This window comes from Aricia agestis, chromosome Z, assembly GCF_905147365.1.
Source record: "Aricia agestis chromosome Z, ilAriAges1.1, whole genome shotgun sequence".
Classification (NCBI taxonomy): domain Eukaryota; kingdom Metazoa; phylum Arthropoda; class Insecta; order Lepidoptera; family Lycaenidae; genus Aricia; species Aricia agestis.
Window position 1 is genome coordinate 23,166,994 of NC_056428.1, and position 18,032 is coordinate 23,185,025.

The following is an 18,032-nucleotide window of genomic DNA, read 5'->3' on the forward strand; positions in this document are numbered from 1 at the left end:
TACACAATGTTTCTGACGCGCCATGCCTGTTTCTATTTCTCAGTAAAATTCGCACCCAAAATCTTTTTCTCTTCTCCTTCAGTGACGCCGTAACATCAATTGTTGTTCCATGGCAAGAACGTCTGTAACTGGCGACGAACACAGAGGTTCTCCCCAGCCCTGCGGGCCCTATCGACTAATGAAAACGGTTCCCCGAATGCGGGCCCTGTGGCACGCGTTCCAGAAATCTCCCGCACCCCGCATGCGGGCCCTATCGACTAATGAAAACGGTTTCCCAAATGCGGGCCCTGTGGCATGCATTTCAGAAATCTCCCGCACCCCGCATGCGGGCCCTATCGACCAATGAAAATGAGCCATAATGTCTAATGTGAGCTATTCCTATCTCTAGTAGGGCAAAACCAGAGATAGATCAAATATTGGGAACGGCCGTTAAACAATAGTTCATCATCATCAGCTGATTATTGGAAAATTTGCATTTATGTTAAACTAGATGATGCCCGCAACTCCGTCGCGCAAAAATTCGCTTATCGCGCGGGAACCGCACATTTTCCCGGGATTAAAAGTATTATATGTCGTTTGCCGGGATTCAAAGTATTTTCATACCAAATTTCAGCAAAATCGTTTCTCAGGTTTGGGCGTGAAGAAGTAACAGACAGACACATTTTCGAATTAATAATATTAAGTATAGATAAATAAAAACATTTTCATTAAACATACGAGGTACAAAACATAGTTAGAGTTCATGGGTTCACTTATTCTAATTAATGAAATTATGCAACGTCTAGACTCACTCTAGTCATTAGTGATTTGGTCGGCTTAAGATTTTGTATTCTAGTTCCAGAAACTTATTAGAGTTTTGAGTAGGGGGTTGTCTATATTTTTTTAACTTTATTCCAGAGATATGCGAACACAAACATAAAAATATACATAGCATACTTTTGGGAACATTTGTTCAGACTTCAGACACGAAAACAGACTAAAATAGGCCTTTACATCCGTTATGCATGATTTATACAGAACTTTTCAGAGCGAAGTAACCACTCCTCAAATACTGTAGTGCCTGGGACAAGATTTTTAAATGTCCGTATGGTTGCCCAAGCGCATCGGCATTCTTGCGTCATAGTCGGCCTAGTCCAGAGAAAAGAACTAGTCAATACGTCTGGGACCAACTATGTGCGGGTTTCCTCACGATGTTTTCCTTCACCGTACGAGCGTCCGTATTATGTACTTGAGATCAGAAAATGTCTCATAGGTACACGCCTCCACCCGGGTTCGAAGCAGGTTCGAACCCGGGAAATAGACTAACATATACAAAAACTGGCCATTTCTGAAAATATTACACACATACGGGTCGAACTTATAGCCTTCTTTTTTTGAATTCGGTTGAAAAACTCTCACCAAACACTCAAACAGAGACCAAGTCCACTCCCCCTAAATATACGATAGACCGGCTTACAAGGGTATAATGTCTAATACCCTTGTGGGCCAGTCTATCGTATCTATATTGAAGAGTTTACCCATAAATACAGATAAGGATATATCCTAATACCCTTGTGAACCAATATGTTTTGAGAAACCAATTATTGCTGGGAAACCAAATACATTTGATTTCCCAGCAACGGCTGCATAAGGATATCGAGTGCAGCCGTTGCCGTTCAAACAGCAAAGCTCGGTCTTTCAGGTACTCTATTGATGCCTTTCCACGTAAGTATATTATATTGCCTGTAATCCTATTAGTTCAATTAGATTGCTCATTATACGACATTTATACTAAGCGGCTTAAAGATTTATTAATTTAATATTAGCTTCACATTGAAATGAATTTAAATATATTTATTGCGAGCATGTAGTGCATAAAATAGGACTTTAAATTATAATAAAATATGATTCTTTACATTCTGCCATCCAGGTGGCCTGCAAAAGTTATATTTTACTTAAAATTAAAATGAAAAAATTAGCTTGTTAGTAATAAAAAAGAAGTTCTAGGTCTCCCTGACTATAAGACGTTGTAACACAAGTCCTTCAGGTACCTACCTAGCACGTGGCCAGACTGAAGTGGTGAGAAGCGTCCATAGATATTATTACCATAGATTTTAATGCGCTATTACTTAAGTCTTAAGGTGACACCTTGACAATTTGGCTGCAGCGACATCGATTTTTAAAGATTTTAATTTACTCAAAATTATTACTAAAGCTAAGAAATTAAAGTTCATTGTCACTGTTCATCATGTCTTTATCTTTGAATTACTTACCCATAGGATAATACGATTGGTCAACTTTTATAACACAGAATCATTAATCAAAAAGACCTCTATAAATTTCTAATTTTAAGGATTCTAATTTTGCCAACAGAGAGTGATTTAAGCTTCCAAAATTTGTACATAGATTTTATGAAACATTTGGTAAACATGGTTTTTAAATTACCTACGTGAAAAAAACCTTTTGTCGCTTACGCCCTTTCCATTTCTTGCTCTTCCTTTTCTTGTCAACAAAAAACAAAAAGAAAACAAGCGATCTAAAACATATATCCAAAACGATTTTTTACTTTAACGCGGCGTCACCTCACTATCAAATTGTCTAAAGGCAATGACCTGTAATTTGGACTAATTGACCAATTTAGGCATTCAGGCACCAATTCCTTTGTCTGTTATCACAATATTGTAAAAATACGTTTACTTTATTAGTCTTAACCAAACACAGACGTACTCTATAATTCCTACTAATACTAGTGGTTTGTCACTGTTTACTGTATTTAGAATATTTTTGTTTACACAAAAAATATATGACTCTACAATCTACGTGTTATCTATCAAATACAACTTCCAAGGCAAAACGGACCTGATGTCGACGCATTTAAATTCTGTATCCCACCAAAAACATAAACGTAAAAAAGAAGAGCCAAGTTTAGTCCAAACGTGGGAGAGCTATGCTTCGGCACGAATGGGCCGGCTCGACCGGAGAAATACCACGTTCTCACAGAAAACCGGCGTGAAACAGCGCTTGCGCTGTGTTTCGCCGAGTGAGTGAGTTTACCGGAGGCCCAATCCCCTACCCTATTCCCTTCCCTACCCTCCCCTATTCCCTTCCCTACCCTCCCCTATTCCCTTTTCTTTCCTACCCTCCCCAATAGGGGAGAGAGGGAATAGGGTAATATACCCTATTCCCTCTTAAAAGGCTGGCAACGCACCTGCAGCTCTTCTGATGCTACGAGTGTCCATGGGCGACGGAAGTTGCTTTCCATCAGGTGACCCGTTTGCTCGTTTGCCCCCTTATTTCATAAAAAAAAAATACATTATGTTTGTCTATGGTCTTCGTTGTAAAAAGAATGGAGATCTAAATGAGTGCCAAGTTTATGGAAAATCGAAATATTATGTAATAAAGGAACCAAATAACATTGCGAACAAAGTCCTTCGAATTTGTGAAGCTCTACATGGAGCTATACTCACTCTCACTCACTCACTCATAATGTGTAAAAATATCAACAAAAAAAGAATTTTGAAAATCGGACCACAAGCGGTTGAGTTATCGTTGAACATACAAAAAAAAAACAAGATAAATACAGTCGAACGCATTACCTCCTCCTTTTTGGAAGTCAGTCAAAAAGTATCATATTATAATAATAATATTATGTCCTTTCCCAGGAAATTATATCATGATACTTTTTATCCCGGAAAAAATAATCCGGAAAAAACGGATAGGTATACTTTAACCCCATGGCTCAAAGTATATCTGTACCAAATTTCAGCAATATTGGTTAAGCGGTTTGGGCGTGAAGAAATTACAGACAGACAGACAGACATTTTTAAACATTATTCTAAGTATATAAGGAACTACTGAGAACCTAAGGTTTCATCCATATTGTGATAGTAAGTTGTCTTATCGCTCTGGGATCTGGGTCTAACAGTTGTGCAGGTAGGCACTTGACTAGGTATATGACCAAAAATACTCATACATAACATATACAGAGTGTAACAAAAATAAGTGATAATACTTAAGGGTGTGTACGTGTTCCTTGTAGAGAGTTCACTGTAAAAGTATTAGCTATGAAAGACGAAAAAATTTTTTCACTTTTGTATGGGCAAGGGCCCGAGCGTCACGAGTTTCCCCATACAAAAGTGAAAAAAAATTTTGGTCTTTCAGCGCTGCTACTCTCACAGTGAACTCTCTACAAGGAAGACGTACACACCCTAAAGTATTATCACTTATTTTTGTTACACCCTGTATACTTTAATAATTTTCACTACATGTTAGAAAGGGGAGGTACAGTCTGGATATGGACAGACAGACAGACGGACAGGCTGAAATATCTTTGTTATCGGGTCCCGTTTTTACCCTTTGGGTAAGGAAACAGGCGAAAACTATCCATCTTTGTTATTATACTATGCAGTATGCTGACACGGACAAAGTCGCGGGCAACAGCTGATAGAAAATAAATTCTTGCAACATCGTATTGTTTTCTAAGGTGTTATATTAATTTATAAAATAAAAATAACGCCTTTGAAAAAAAATAGCAACAAAGTTATTTTTAAAACGTGTGATAATAGTTTTGGTCATTGAAAAGTGTCTTACACTACATGATACTAGTTCAGAACAATAATCTACAAATTATATATAAATATTAGCCATTTGAAAATAAGTAAAGTAAGACTCATTTTTAGTCAACTTTGTTACCTGGTACCTGACCAGGGGCCTTATTCCCGAAACTGATATCGATTTCGATTTTAGATTTTGACACTTTAGACATCTAAAATAGCCCTATTTTAGATGTCTAAAGGATGTCTAAAGTGTCAAAAACCGTTGAAATCGAAAATCGAAATCGATATCAGTTTCGGGAGTAAGGCACCAGGTGTCACACCTAGAGCCACACAACTTCGCAGGTATTCTAAGGACACGAGGCACTACCAAGAACCTATGATTTCATCCATTTGAAAGTAAGTTATGTCTTATCCTTTTGGGATCCACGTCATTTGGTAGGATTGTGTCAATTCAATCTAATTCGTAAAATATGTCGACTGGGTTTGACGTAACAGGACCAAATTACGAAGGTCCGTCAACTGCTATGAACTTATCTGATAGTACATGCGCCAAAACACCCTTTTAGATATATTTCCTATAAGTACCAACTGTTTTAGGTAGATAGCTAGATAGTAAGATCTTTATTGCTCACAAATTGGTACTAACTAGTTCGACTAACTTAAAGAACTTAAGACGTGTCAAGGGACACCCGAATGGAACAAAGTTATTTCTTATGTTCAAAAACCTGTATACATAGTATACACTCAAATTAAAAAATATATATATCTATTGATGCCCATGAATACTATCAACGCGTCGCTGTTTATTAAAAAAAAACGCCATCTAGTTGACGCACAGGAATACTTACTATCAACGCCCTCTGTCCCTAACATGCAGGCACTAATAAAAAAGTGTCGAGGTCAAATCCAGGTTAAATATCGTTCTATCTAGCCTTTAGATTTACGCCGAATACGCGATAAAGAACTTCGTTCCAAAAATGCGAAAGTATAGACAAACTGTGGACATAAACTAAAGGTGCCGTTCCGATCTTTACCGCGGCCAATCGCGACCGACAAAAATTCAATTAAAATGCCACTTTATGACAGACTATTGTATATGTCATAGAGTAAGAAATTATTTGAATTTTTAGGACTATAGTTTGTCATAAAGTGGCATTTTAATTGAATTTTCGGGAACGAAAAAAGATCGGAACGCTACCTTAAGTTTATCTCCACAGTTTGTCCATACTTTCGCATTTCTACTGGTGGCCGTGCTAGATCTACTGGTGTATAAAACATTTTCCCCCCACCACTCTAAGGGGACCATACGCTGCATCTGCGCCCCCGTCATGAATTTTCCAATACTCCAATTCCCCGTTGCGGAGAAATTCGTTTGTCGTGCGGACTCAAAAATATATCTTCATACCAAATAGCATAATATGTAAACTCGTTCAGTCATTTAAGCGTGAAGAAGAAGCAGACAGACACTTTTGCATTTGTAATATTAGTATCAAAAAGTTAATATACCTAGCGGAGTACAGCAACAATCTCGAGCTGTCAAACGAAACCAAAAATTGATTTACGTCTGTGTGTAAAAATTTGTTTACGTATACACTTACACTAGCATTTTTCTAAGAGATTGCCGAACGTGAAGAGAACGTGCCGATAAGTGCCGACTGGACGTCAAACAGATGAAAAAAATTGGTTCTGCTGTCATAATTATAATATTATATCAGACGTCTCTTTGTACCACGCAGTAGTGTTACTGATATTGACATCTCGTTTGCTCATGCCTTTGTTTCTCTATTCCGCTAGGTATATTAAATACTTTATAATTAGTATAGAGTTCAGGGCTTCCCAAACTGTGCGTCGCGACGCCCCGGGGCGTCCCATTTCAACACAACCAAATCGAGTATAAACACCTCGCCCATTATGTCTTTCATACATCCCGGGCAGTCTAAATCCCCGGTTTCAGAAGCTATGCTCAGAAAAGCAAGCGCATCCTTCATATTAGCCAGCCTTGCTGGCTTTAATTATAATTAATATCAAATATGTTTATTTTTCTCGATGCTTTAATATCTTTCATAAATATTTCTTAAATTTTTATGCGTGTGTTTTGATTTGGTCATTATTCCCAATAACAATATAATGTCCAAATAGTGTTTTATGATAATTGATAACCTATGTTGGGTAGGCTAGTTCTAAAATTAGAAAGTATTCTTAGGGCCTGGGTTGAGTTTGGGAAGCCCTGGTATAGATTTATCTTTTACTAAAGTATCAATAAGGAAAATTTTGCGTATTTACGAATAATTATCGCATCGAAAACGTCAAACTGACCTCCGATAGCCACGATCAAATACAGAAATATTTGATCGAAGCCGATAGCGTATAGGGAAAGATATTCTGATAATGGACGTGCGTCAATAATTGTTATATTTAACGAGATCTGCTATATCATGCTACTTGATGTTGCAAATCTCGCGGGAACCGCACATTTTTAACAAGCTTTTATAAACTCGTACTCGTAATAAGAGCCAATGACAATGCAATAATTTGTTAAATTTTTTGGAAAAAAAAAGTTTTCTAATAATTCTAATACAATATGAAAATAAATAGGGAGTGTTTTTAATATAAGTATTTTTAACTGTTATGATTTTCCACAATTATCAAATATCTGTGGCAAATTTTTGCATCAGGTCGATTTAAAAGAAACAAACATTAACATTAACATTTTTCTCTTACAAAAGGTACTTATATACCTACCTACTAGACCTCCCAGCTAGGTTCCCTGCGACTGCGAGCGCATAATTTTTATCTTTTTTTTTTTATCGCAAGAAACGGAATTTTCCTTGCGATTACAATTAGTAGTATCTATTCGCGTGGTCTATTTGCGCAAAATTTTATAAATTATACTCTCCAAAACTTTTGGAGTATTTTCGATGGACCAACAGACAAACATTTTAACCGACTTTTAAGTATTAAAAAACGTTTTAATTTAAATAGACTGTTTTGTTATTAAAATCTATACTTACACAAAATAATTAATAAAACTGTAGAAATGAAAATTCTGTACATTAAAGATATTCAAAAAATAAAAAGCGGGAGGTGTCACTACATCGCTGAAGAAGCCAAAATTGTGGTTAGTTTTTTTGTCTGTCTGTATGTGTGTTCCAGCATCACACGAAAACTACTGTACCGATTTGAATGCGGTTTTCGCAGATATCTTGTCTTCTTTCAAATTTACATCTGGTGTATAATTTTTTCCCCCACCCTAAGTTTTATAAGGGGACCAAAGAGGGGGTAAGATTTTGTATCAAACTTTTTTCTTTAACACAAAAACTGCTGATCCGATTTGAATCCGATTTGAATTTAACATCTTCTATACCAGGGACTCCCAAGCTGCGCGCCGCGGCGCCCTGGTGCACCGTGAAAATTGAAAGGCAAGAGGGGCGTCGCGTCATGAGTCGATCCTTCATCATTATCCGAAACCACAATAATTAATCTTAATTCGAATTAGACAAAGCAGGTAGATAATTAAATATTTGTTTATTATATTTACCTGCTTAACCTAACTATCATCATTAAAGGTGTTTATTTGTGTATATTTTTGTAATAGACGTATAACTGCAACGCAGGCTGAAAAAGATTGGGAACCCCTGTATAAGCCCCTACTATAAAATAACTTAAGTCCTCACTGACTGACTGACTCACCATCGCTGAGCAAAAATTACAGCCACGAAAGGAGGGGCACACTTCGAACCCACTAATGAAGCACTTTGAGACATAATATTATACCAAATGAAAGGGCTCGAAAAGAAGAACATTTATGTTGGGGAGGCCCAACATAAATGTTCAACTTTTCGAGCCCTTACTAGACAAACTCACTTACTAGACGAAACACGAAACGGTTTTCTGTGAGAGCGCTGTTTCACGACAGTTTTCTGTGTGTCTATGGTCTCTCATGGCTAACACGTATTTCTTATTTGTCACAAGAAGTATTTTATACTATTTTCAATTTTATATCTAGCATAAGAAACGGGGGTATATAATAAATAGGGTTTGTTTTTTTTTTTTGTTGTTTCTCTACTAATATTGTGTTACATAGTTGATTTAATTTCAAAGAAACCTTTAAAAAACATCAAAAAAGGTCAGAGTATACGAGTAACTGCTTCGTCATATTATGTGAATACATCTTGACAAGCAATGATAGAAAAAAGACGCGGGAAATTGAGCGCAGGGCTGTTGCTTCTTCACGACAACGCACCAGTTCTGCGTGAGTTGCCAAGGCTGCTGTGCGAGATTGCGGGTTTGAAGAAATCAACCATCCTTCCCACAGTCCAGACCGCCCCTAGCAATTATTTTTTGTTTCCAAATTTAAAAAAAGATCTTCGTGGTTATACGTTTTTCCGAAAGAGCTCAAGGCGGCAAATAGCGCATTTTTCGGACAAGTAAGAATCATGTTTTTAGAGGATATCTAAAAGTTAATTTATAGAACTAATAAGTGTATTGACCTTCTAGGTGACTACAGAGAAAAATAAAATTATTTCAGACTTTTCCGCCTTTTCAATTTTTTCAATTTTCTTTTGATTTAAAAAAAAATCAAAAAAAAAAAAACAAAAAGAGGAAAACTGTCCATCTTTGTAATTATATTATGTTAACGCGGATAAAGTCACAGGCAATAGCTTTGTTATTATCTATGTTGAGCCGTTTGTTAGCCGTATTTTTAGCTCTACACCTTGCCTATGACCATACAATTATTTAAATGCGAAAGCGTGATTGTTCTGCCTGTCTGTCTGTTTGTCTGTATGTTACCTCTTCACGCTGTTGTCGCCGAAGCCGCTGTACCGATTTTCATAAATTTTCTTAAATTTAATACTTATAGAGATACTTACTTTGAATCCTGGAAAGGGACATAGGATACTTTAATAATAATTAATCATACAAAGATTCCACAAATTACGTGAGGTTTACATGTTTAAGGGGCGGAGGGGGTCGAGATAAATCTCACCTAATATATATAAGATAAGTCTCGGCAAAACTCACGTAATTTTTTTTCTCATTGTTACAGAAAAAATTATACTATTTTGGTCTATTTCATGCAGATTGTACGTATGCTTAAGATTTAATCGTAAGCGTTATCGTAATACGATTAAGATCATTCACTAATTCGTATGAAAGAAAATAAATTAATTCATACTTTGACGTTATAATATAATACATCCACTGATTGTCAAACAATCCAACGCGTTTACGTTATTTAGAGCGCCTTCACATTATGGCGCAAGCAGTGCGGCTGCAGTCTTATTGCGGCCCGTGAATATGTTATGAATAAGTTTAATTGCACCCTGTATAATTTTTTGGCTGTTGCGGTCGCTTGCAGCAAACATTGAAAAGTCCCAGCTACGCGTAGGTCCTATTTAATTCGTAAAATGTCCTATAGTGAAAAGTGTGAAATTTTTCAATAACGTAAATGTTTGGATTACGAATATATTACATTTTACATCTTAACTATTTCTTTAATGCATCGCCGAGTTGCGCTTCGTAATGCTGGCCCTTAGAAGTCGTTACACAATACCAAGAAATACGTCTAACCGCCGTACTCAGAGACATTTTAATTATGATTAACCTTTAATAATGAAGAGTTTGACAGATAATTTTGAAAAATTTTTGAATTAATTAATTACATTTAAATAATTAATTTTCCACTCTGAGTGCGGCAGTAATACTTTATAGCTCTTGTGATATCATTATATTATAATATATTAGAGTTATGATATTATCCTGACTCATGGTCATGAGTTTTGACCCCTGAATGAACGTTTCCATGGCCTCAGATCAAGACTCGTTAACCGAAAGACCTATTTCGGTTCACGAGTCTTGATCTGAGGATTAGCTCATCAGTGGAACACCAATAGCTATACGGAATAAACAGCAAAAAAGTATCCGCCACTTTTACAAAATTCAAGTCAGCAAATTTCACCACTTAGAATGTCAATTAAAAATTAACAAACAAATATAAGGAAACTAATGAGATCTTAGAGCGCGATTATCTAAGTGATGATAACAGTTGACGCAAAACAGTTTGTTCGATAAATAATCATAATCGTCGGATCGAATACCATAACAAAAGCATGATTTTGATTCATAACTGATATAAAAGTAATCAAATAGTTTTCAAACTTGAAAATCATGATGCGAAACTGTATATTATGTCTAGTCACTTCTGTTCTGTACTAGACTAGCTAGTGATAATAGGAAATGTTACGCAAAGGTCGGAACTCGGAGCAGGGGGTTCTACTAGCACATAACCCCCCCCCCCCAGCGATTCTAAAAAAGTTAAAAAAGTTGCCAAATATAATGCAAACAACGACCACTATAAATTAAAATCAGATAATTAAAAAAATACAATGTTATTATAACTTATTTACAAGTTTTTTATTGCATGGTCAAGAGCTCAAGCTCGTAGCTTTAAACATTGGACTCTGACTATCACAGAATATATTATATTTATATAGTACTACGATACTGTTTTTACAATCGCTGTAGATATAAGGCTTGTAGTACAAGTGAAAACCTTCATGTGCTGTCCGACTTTACCTACAATTCATACCTACTTCTCTCATTCCTAGAGAATGAGAAAAGTATGAATTGTAGTAGGTAAAGTCAACTTGCCCCCACCCTGCGCCATCGGCTGGCAACGCCCTTGGGTATACACTATACAGTTAATAATATGACCAAAATCGGAAATGTTGCACACGTCATATCAGAAACGTTGTCAAATGTCGAACTATTTTTATTGTTTGTGCTGATGCTGGCTCTAGTGTGAAAACTTTGACTATTTGAAATATCCTATTTGAAAGAGAAAAGGCAAATGATGGTTTTTAATGAGGAAAATAAGAAACGCGATAAACAAATTGAAACAGTGAACATAGAAATACAAAGGAATTAAGTCTGCCTACTTGTTTCTTTAAAGTTCATTACCTACATAAACTATGTTAACAGCTTCCATATAACTTAGCCAGCTGTTTAATTTTTACACCACTTTTTTAATAGGAGGTTTGGTCCCATTACGAGTTCAAGCTCATTGGAACATGGATGGAAATAACAACCTAAATGAACCGACTATGTACTCGGGCATGTGCCCGATTTTTGAGGTTTTTTGAAAAAATTGACCAATCAACAAGCTGTTCAAAACCAAAAACTGTCAGGGTGCTTTTCCTGTTATCATCGTGTCATTTTCCGTTTTCGTGTCATCGCCGGCGAGCAGATCTTCCGCTTGCAAGTTGTTCGCATCCTCATCATTTAATAGATGTTATCCTGCCATGCGGACAAGTTGTCACCTGCATGCGGACCAGATTCGCGCGTTTGTGACAACACGCATAGAGCCCTTAGAAAAGCCCTGTGACTATCCAAAAAATTACCTCATCGTTATAATAACACTGCCGTTGCTTAGGAGAGAATGACTTAATCCCAGGTGTAGAGTAAGTCCTCTCGGGAGACAAAGCGATGAGCACCTCAGTGGCTGGGTTGACCAGACGAACCGGTGTGTCCAGGTCCGGCCAGTTGTAAGCGTTGTCTATGAACACCTGAGGACAAAATGTTGATGCAGTTGCCACTTCTGATAATGATATTATAGTAACTCCATTTTATGCTTTTGGTCACTATAACATTATCACATTGTCTTGTTACATCCTGTTTACTTATAACTCTTAAAATAAATAAATTAATGAAAAAAAATATATTTTAGGCATCCAGGTACCCATAATAATTAAAATACAGAAAAAATATTTCGTACCTAGTTATATATTTATTTGATTAATTTGTCATACAGACAATAAGCCAATCGTACATGATAATTGATAATTCACAATTTATGATAATGTGCATCGAAATACGATACATAGGTATTCCGCAAAATTATAATTTTACAGATATTATATCATAATATTCATAATGAAATCAAATTGTATTGTACAGTGGGCTGACAATTGCAAGTAATTTGACGCTATACAAATAATAATATGAAGTTATGACGTCTACGTCAGGGGTGACCAAATAGTGGACCGCGGTCCGCATCCGGACCCCCGATTCATTGTGTGCGGAGTGCGGACCCAGCATTTTCGAAGATGAACTTCGTTAAAAATAAATTTCGATCTCGATTTACTGATGAAAATCTCTAGGATTTAATGTCAATAGCTTGCACTAATTTTTACTCCAAATTTCAGAGAGATAATTAGCAACAAAAACTGAAACTTCTCATTGATAAAGTAAATAAATATTTTGTTTAAGTTTTTTTTTTTTGGTGTGCGGACCGCGAAAGTTGTTTCGTTTCTTAATATGAACTCGAGCGAAACTAATTGGACCCCGGGATCTAAGTGGTCTGTTTGTTGAGACTTATAGTGTGGCTCTTGACTCGGAGGTTGCGGGTTTGATACCCGTGTTTGAAACATGTTATTTCCGATTTTGGATAGGATAATGCAGGCCATCACCTGATTGTCTGACAAGCAAAATGATCCATCAGATGCGCATAAAATAAGACGGTCCTGCGCCTTTCTCTGTTGTGACGTAAGATATTATCGTTTCCGATTTTTCGTATCGCAAAATACGCTTCAAATGTATTAAGGGGCCGGGTAGCCATCAAAATTCTCATACATACGTAATACCAAAATCATTTTCTCATAAGAAAATATTTAACACTAGCGGCCCGCCCCGGCTTCGCACGGGTGGACGTTGAGTTTTAAATAAAAAATTTTTTCAATCTTTATTTCTTAGTCAATCTTTATGTTAAGCAGAACATAATAATGGTTTACACTATTTAGCCTGTAACTACTATATTATAATTATTATACACATTTTTATTGTATTTTTTTTATATTTTAAGTGTTATGTTTGATTATTTTTTCCTTACCTACAGAAGATACTATTATTTATACTATTTTGCAATTTCTAAATGTATTTTTTTGTTTAAAGTATTTTATGTTTTTTTTTTTGTAGTTTTATGCTTTATTATTTTATGCTTCCCTACATGCGTAAAAGATTCCATTAAAATTGGGTTAAAGCTTCCCTGTAACAGATAGACAGATAGACAGACAGACAGAAAGACAGACAGACAGACATGACGAATCTATAAGGGTTCCGTTTTTTGCCATTTGGGTACGGAACTGGGACAATTCAGACTGCAACGCGACGCGTATGCATTTCTTTTGTATTGAATTGACAGATTTGCATGACGTCTCACGCAATTAAATTCTGTCAAATCCATACTTTCGAAATTCATCTACGCGTCACGTTGCGGTCTGAATTGACCCTTAGTCCTTGTTCAGACACAACTGCGGTTAAACCGCTCGGTTTCTACACGAGAAACGCGCGGTTCCCGCTGTGTCTGAACAAGCACTTGAAGGTACATACCAAAGCTCCAAAGGACGCTACATCGCTGCTGTAGTAATCGGAGGGGTCGGTACGTAGCAGCGCTGTAAGTGCGGTCTGGTAGCCGCACGATGCGACCCGCCTCGGAGCCGACATTCGTATCAAGCCGGCGTTGCTAAAAACACAATAAACAAGTGAAACGGTGAAAAAAGTTACAAAACTAAGTTACAATTATACTTTAGGGTGTGTTTGTAATCCGTATAATATAAAGAACACTGTGAAAGTGCAGCGCTGAAAAAGGACTTTTTGTGATTTGCATTGGCAAGCGCCCGCGTGTTTTTGTCCATACAAAGATGAAAAAAAACTCTTTCAGCGCTACTACAGACTACTTTCACAGTGAACTAAATATAAGGGACCCACGAATAATAAAACTATATAATGAAGAGTAACTGTCTCAAAAATTTGTCCACGAATCTATAAAATGTGCCCGAATACATGCGTACTTTATGCATGTATTCGGTACACAATTTTGTGTAAATATAGAAGTGACAATTAATGTCGACGGCTTTATTTCGTGAGTGTATGTTTCGTTGCTATTGCCATATTTTAATGTGCGAAAAGGAACCAAATTCAAAACGGTTGAAGTATGTTACGTTTCCTCAGTTTTTATTATTCGCGGTAAGGGACTACACACCATAAAGCATTATCACTTAGTTTTGTTACACCCTGTATTTAACCCTCGATCAAAAAGAGGTGTATGTGTCTGTATGTCTGTGTGTTCGTAGAATCGTAGCATGAAAAAGGATGGATCGATTTTGATCTAGTTTCTTTATTTATTTGAAAGATGACATGATCAAGATTGTTCAATTTTTTGCATCGTGATGCCTGACATACTATAAGTGTCTAAACACACCATACCGAAGTTCCGCGGCGCAAGTTCGGCACGATTCCGCCTGCAATGTATTTTAAATTACCAATGACACACCTTGTCGAAATTACGTTACGGTATATTGTATGCTTTTGACAATGCTGACGTAATCATGCCGAACTTCCGCCGCGGAACTTCGGCATGGTGTGTTTAAACTTCAAAGGCACTAACGGCCATTCCCAATATTTGATCTATCTCTGGTTTTGCCCTACTAGAGATAGAAATAGCTCACAATTGACATAAAATATATGTCTCTAATGTCTAATGTGAGCTATTCCTATCTCTAGTAGGGCAAAACCAGAGATATATCAAATATTGGGAACGGCCGTAAGAGTATCGAATCAGGGACTATTAAACTTGCTTCAACAACAGTAGTCGGCCTACTGATTTTTCTATCTATAGTGCCACTGGTATGTAACTATGTACTATGTACTATCAAATAAATTTATTCTTAGGCTGATGACGGACCTACGCAGCTACGTCGTCAATTGGTCGGATTATGTCCGTGATATTATTCGTGATCTGTTTAAATTGGGTTTGACGTAGCGCGACCAAACTACGTAGGTCCCCCATCTACCTAGGAATCAACTTCTCTGATAGTACCATCGAAGAAGTCGACTCATAGGCATATGGTGGATCTACGTAAATTGGTTGCGTTATGTCAAACCCAGCTAACAGGTCACGAATTATATTGAAGTGACATAATCCGACGAATTGACGTAGGTCCGCCATCTGCCTAGGAATCAACTTCTCTGAATATATCTTTTTTTTGTCCCAGGGACCGGACGCTACGCCATGTCAGTTGTCACTTACATGTCAGTATCAACGGCGAAGTAGTTGAAGGTGCAGCACAGAGCGATGGACGTCATGACATGCTGGAACAGCTGCTCGCAGCGGTAGATGGTCGTCTTCCACATGCACCGCTCCACTAGGTCGTTGCATGATGCAGCTGGTGACAGCTGGAAATTAGTGAAGAGGACAATAATTAGGAATCGTTGCGCCGACGTGGTCAGGCGAATTAAGCGTTTCTATTGGTTCTTAAAAACATATTCCTCGTAACGCAGCTTAGCTCATCTCCGGTGGAAACGCAATCTTAGTAATATTATACAGTGAACTCTGACACATACACAATCTTTTTTAAATAAAGGCGGCGTACGAGAAAACGCGTCACCTGATGGGAAGCCCATGGACGCTCGGAACGTTAGAACAGCTGCAGGTGCGTCGCTAGCCTTTTAAGAGAGGGAATACGCTCTCTTCTTGAAGGTTTGCAGGTTGGTCCGGAAATACTTAGTACTGATGACAGTTCGTACCAAAGTTTCACTGAGCGCGGAAGAAAGTAAGTATTATTGTCACTTTGTTTACACACCCTAAAACTGGGGTTCTCATATTTTTTGGTAACGGAACCGGAACGAAACGGAAACGGAAGAAGACAATGATATTATCCTTCTATTATTATGTGCTCTAATTCCGAAAAAACGGTTATCCAATTTCGTCTCAAATATTGTCCCTCACAAGTAGTGTTGCCAGGTGTCCCGATTTGCGCGGGATGTCCCAATTTTCAAGGATCTGGGGACGCGTCCCGATTTATACCTAATCGGGACGCGTAACCATTAATTATAGGTATACGACTTTACGACTTTATTTTTTAATTTTTATTTTTACTAATACAGCAAGCAAGACTGACTACTTGTTTTAGAATAAAGACATATCGCTGGCCCCGGGCAACAAAGCGGTAAACGCCGGTTACGCCCTTTTTAATGTTATTTGATTTTTGGATTCTCTGAGAATTAGTCTATCACCCCTATTTATTTAATATTTTTAAAATAATATTTTGGGTATAATAAATGACAAAAGCTTTATTGAATCGAAAATTCTCTTATGACTTAAACTGTATTCAGCTCTATGAAACATACCTAAAAAAACCGGTGAAGATACGATACAACTAAGCTTTCGCTGTAAGATTCCCCAGAAGAATGGAGTAATCGGCTGGTACGCTCGAAATCTAAAGCGAAAAATACGTCGTATTATGTTCTTACAGCCGTAAATCTCAAGCGGTTTAACGTTTTTTATAAAGTCAATAAACATTGTTACAATTGAAACAATATCGCTTATTAGTTGTATTATACTTTTTTCAATTATTTAAATATTTTTTTATACTTTTACAATTATTTTGATATGGTTAAATAGGTAAAAAAATTAACTTTCATATGAGACATCATACATTTGTTTTGGACCACTGTACGCTGCACTATAAACAAAATAGCTTATTTTGCTTATAAATATAATAGCTTATCTCTCCTGAACAAAACGATTTTTGATATTACGCCTTTATTGCCGGGGTCAGCGATATTTGATATAGATAATATAAAACTAAACTTGCACTATTAATATAGAATGCAATAAATTAACCCCTAATTTAAAAACCCCTTGTTTTTTTGTTTGTCCCGATCTGCAACCCTAAATCCCGATTTTCTTGACCTCATGTACCGACTGAAAACAAATCGGACCTGGCAACACTACTCACAAGTCACAATAAAGGTGCGTTTTTACTAACTAATTGTATTAAAATTTCGTCTTCGTGCGAAGAAAACGCGGCCATTAACAGATTTCAATTACGTGGACACTGCGTGGACATCTTGCAAATCTGTCAAATCCATACAATACAAATTTAGGAATACATCTACGCGTCGCGTTGCGGTCTGATTTAAACCTTAGTGACTGTACGCTGCGCGCTGGTGTCCGATCCGATATTTTAAAACGATTCATATTATATATCGCTCGCGAAGTCCCTATAAGGGCTTTGTCGAGCCCCAGGGCTCAATCGATCGTTTCAATTTACTACAAAATATGAACTGATATACTGTAGTAACTTTAGGGGCGTTTATTATACTTAGGGCATAGCTTAGGGCCTGTTTCACCACTTCCGTGGATAGGCTATCCACAACTTTTTTGACAGATTCTCCATACTACATCAGTCAAGTTAGGTGGTTAAATTCGTTTCTTGCGCAGGAACCGTACGTTTTTCAGCAACAAAACTATCCTATGTCCTATCTCGTGTCACAAAGTAACTCCATAGCCCATAGGGCATAGACCATACCATAAAGTTAATATACCTAGCGGAATAGACAAACAAAGGCCTGAGCAAGCGAGATGTCACTATCAGCACAGAATACATATTAGTTTAACACTATCAGTAACACTGCGTCGTAAAAAGAGACGTGTGA

General features: G+C 37.0%; 1 protein-coding gene across 1 annotated transcript in view; it reads right to left on the reverse strand.

Annotated features, from left to right (window-relative positions):
- LOC121738625 (sodium channel protein Nach-like) overlaps nucleotides 1-18,032 on the reverse strand; it is a 75,755-nt gene that overhangs the window by 23,196 nt on the left and 34,527 nt on the right. Inside the window, exons 6-8 of the mRNA XM_042130811.1 lie at nucleotides 15,622-15,767; nucleotides 13,923-14,055; nucleotides 11,936-12,100 (exon numbers count right to left, since the gene is read on the reverse strand). Coding sequence (XP_041986745.1) covers nucleotides 11,936-12,100; nucleotides 13,923-14,055; nucleotides 15,622-15,767 — 444 coding nt within the window. The remainder of the gene's footprint in view (nucleotides 1-11,935; nucleotides 12,101-13,922; nucleotides 14,056-15,621; nucleotides 15,768-18,032) is intronic.